Genomic DNA, 3,407 nt, shown 5'->3' with positions numbered 1-3,407 from the left:
ATTAATAGTAATAATAACAATACATTTTTCTTCATATTTTTCCCATTATTTAATAATTTTCTCTCTCTTCTCTGTCTATTTTTTGGGGCTTATTTTCAGGTCACCTTCAACTATTTTTTGCAGTTTGCAGAACATCTGTTTCTTCATTGCCTTTTCTCCCCACGTTTTAAAAGAAATCAAACCAAATTGCTCAAAGTCCAAAGATATAAATATTTAAGAAAGAAGTCTTGTTTTATTGTGTGACGCACTTTGTGTTACAGTTTGTGTGTTTGAAAAGTGCTAAACAAATAAAAGTCTGACTGACTGATTGATCGAAACATCTGTTCTGTGACTCACCCATCTCTGCAAACTCCTCGTTGGCGATCTGCAGCCAGGCCACGTCCTCCTCATTCAGGTCGTAGCGACACATTCCCTCCGCCAGCGTCCGGATGTCCACGTAGCCCAGCGCCTCGGCACCTGATGTCCGGATCAACTTCTTTGGCCTGACGAACATGACCTCCTTCCCTTTCTCAGCCAAAACCCTGCACAGCACAGTCAGGACACAATTTAGAGCATTTACAGCACGTTAATTTAAATTACGCATCCTCGCATTTTCTATGTACGTATTCTCTGGACAAATATGTGGAGTTCATTGCAGGCAAAAGATTTTTTTTTTTTTACATTATAGATCAATCGAACAGCAAATGTGACCATGATTATACATAAAAAGCATCTTTCCCTCACAGCTGTAGGTCCTGCTTGAGTCATGAATAACTGAGCATTTTAAGGATTTTAAACGCTGTAATCTGATACAAAGGTGTAAAAATATCACCTGAAAGATGCAAACGAAAGTTTAAATTTTCCTTTGGTGGATAAAATAATGCGAGCCACGGGAAACGGTGTGAAAAATTAACTTTTTTTCCACAAGACAAATGGCTGATAAATAATCAAGCCACTTAATAGATAACCATTGTTTATGTCTGTTGAGTGAAATTACCAGCCACACGCATATTTTACAAGCACATGTTAGCAGATGGTGCCAATTTTATAGCCTGACTGCCACATGCCTTTTTAAATATACATCTGTTTGATTCATGTACTAACTAGGGCTGCACAATTAATTGCATATTAATCATGATCCTGATTTTGGCCTCCCCATAATTGATTGAACACTGATGTTTAAAATGCAAACTGCTGCATATAAAATCAAGGGTTTACTTAAAAGCCAGCTTCCACTTCTGAAGAGCTGTCACTCTGCTGTGTGCATCCTGCAGCAGCAGCAGCAGCAGCCCATAAAAAACTTGACTTAATGCTGCCACTGCAGACGGGCAAAATTAAAATCATCTGTTGTTTGAACACAGAAGAGAACAATAACAATATGCACAGAGTGCATTAGACTTTTTTTCTGTGCAAATGAAAAGATTTGTTGATTAGAAGGAATATTGCACGAGGTGAAAAAGAACGCAGTGCTCTTAATATACAATTTATATTATATTTATTTCTAAATATGTTTATTTAAATCATGCCTTTGCACATACACTTTTCTTTTTTTTTAAACCCAATTTTTCTTTTCCTATATTTTGTTTTCAGAAAAACACGGTAAATGAAGACCGGTCTTATTTTGATGCAAAGATCTAATAATTCGCAGGAATGTAGTAAAAAAAGGAGGTGAAGGCAGTGTCTGTTGTGACAGTATTTTGTCTCTGAAAAAAACAATAAATAATTTGGATAAACAGTCGTGATCTCAAGATTGATTAAAATAATTAAGCTTATTACTTTGGCTATTATCATGCAGCTCCAGTATATACTGGTTTTGTTTTTCAACCTTTCTGCTTTTTATTGGATACCAAGGTATCTGATTTTGAGCACGTCAGATAACATTAAAACAAAAAAGGCTCTAAAAGCCCCTTTTTATACAAGCAGCCGCCTCCAAACAAGCAGTGACGTCCCAGTTTTAAGAGTATTCCCGCTCAAGGACGATACAGGATCAAACGTAACTCAAAGCGCTCTTTTGTTTTGTCCTACCTGGCGACGGGCTGTGGGATGGACTGGGGGCTGACGGGAACCTGGACGCCCTTCTCCCACTCTTGCCTCCACGGGTCGGCGAGGACGTAGTAGTCCTCGGGGTTCAGCTGGTACGAGTCATGCACCTTCATGGCGGTGATCAGGTCGGTCCTGAAAACCTGCAGCATGAAAACAAGTCAGTACGCTTCATCATAAGCACTTTTACAACAGTGAATCATTACAACCTGTAGAGGAGAAAAGATTGTTTTTCTTGTTTGACGTTTACAGCCGTCAGACGAATAAACATGCTGTTGTTTATTATACGAGTTCTCTGCATCTTCTGTGCAAATATTCAAGAGTAAAGTACGAGGAGACATCACAATATAATACAGTAAAGCCACATTAAGGCTTCCAAAATACTGATATATTAGGATTAATTATTTCATCTGGTCATCCTCAAGATCATAAAAGCTTTATAAAGTGCAGAATCATAGTCCAAAATTACATTTTTGGCTCATCTGAAGAGGACTTGTTAACTGTTCAATTTGTGCCAACAATATCTTTTAGAACCAAAACACTCACAAACATGTTTTTTCTCTACAGAGATACTTTATATCAGTGTTTGCACAGGCTTGAAAAAAACTACCACGTTGTCCACAGACAGCCAGAGAGGAACCAACCAATCAGGATCCAGTTTAGGCCTGAGTCATTGTTTTGTTTTGATCTGATTGGCTCTCGGTCAGAGGGTGTACAGTGGCCTGCAGGGACCAAGTCCACAGACAGTACAATAGATAAAAGCAGTTATGTTGCTGTCCCAAGTACCCAGTGTACGGCATGTAAGATTGCATCATTTAATGTAAAAAATAAAGGGATGTTTTAAAAAATATGTTGTAGTTTCAATTACTTCTTTAAATTAGCACATTATTTTTTACTAAAATGTTTATGTTTTTGATGTTTTTTTTCCTCCAAATATCCAATAAATAAAAAAATAAATACAACTTTGAATAGTTTTTAGTTGAAGTCCTTAACATGACAGCAGAGTAGAGGAACGACAACAAATGATGAACTAGTTTAGACGCACGTACCTCTGAGGGTTTCTGCCCGGTCCCTCTCCTCGGCTGTGATGAATGTTGGGACCAGCAGGTAGAATTACCTGGAGGAGAAACACAACAGGATGTTAAACGTCTCATTTTTTTCTCTGTCTGTTTCTGCTGCTTTAATGAACAACTTCACATGCCCAAAAACGTATGGATTTCCCCCCCAAGGGGAAATTTCAAACAATGTACGTGTGGCTCATTTGTACAGTCAAAATGGAGAAACTGCCATTTTCTGTTTTCAGTTTCATTTCTACACTATTTACTAAATTGTCTTTGGGCTTATTATAAAATGACTGAAAACAGGGGCGCTGGGTGGCATCCCCATTT

The 3,407-nt window shown here is 38.0% G+C and overlaps 1 protein-coding gene across 1 annotated transcript; it reads right to left on the bottom strand.

Annotated features, from left to right (window-relative positions):
- Positions 1 to 336: 336 nt before the first annotated feature.
- On the bottom strand, positions 337 to 3,136 carry LOC121964380 (protein Jade-1-like; the record flags this gene model as incomplete). Its single annotated transcript, XM_042514587.1, has 3 exons — positions 337 to 521; positions 2,005 to 2,162; positions 3,069 to 3,136. Coding segments are annotated over 3 exons (411 nt in total), but the record flags the coding sequence as incomplete, so codon positions are not given.
- Positions 3,137 to 3,407: the final 271 nt, after the last annotated feature.

This window comes from Plectropomus leopardus, unplaced genomic scaffold (assembly GCF_008729295.1).
Source record: "Plectropomus leopardus isolate mb unplaced genomic scaffold, YSFRI_Pleo_2.0 unplaced_scaffold15435, whole genome shotgun sequence".
Classification (NCBI taxonomy): Eukaryota; Metazoa; Chordata; class Actinopteri; order Perciformes; family Serranidae; genus Plectropomus; species Plectropomus leopardus.
The sequence above is the reverse complement of the archived record's forward strand: the minus strand, read 5'-3'. Positions and strand labels throughout refer to the sequence as shown.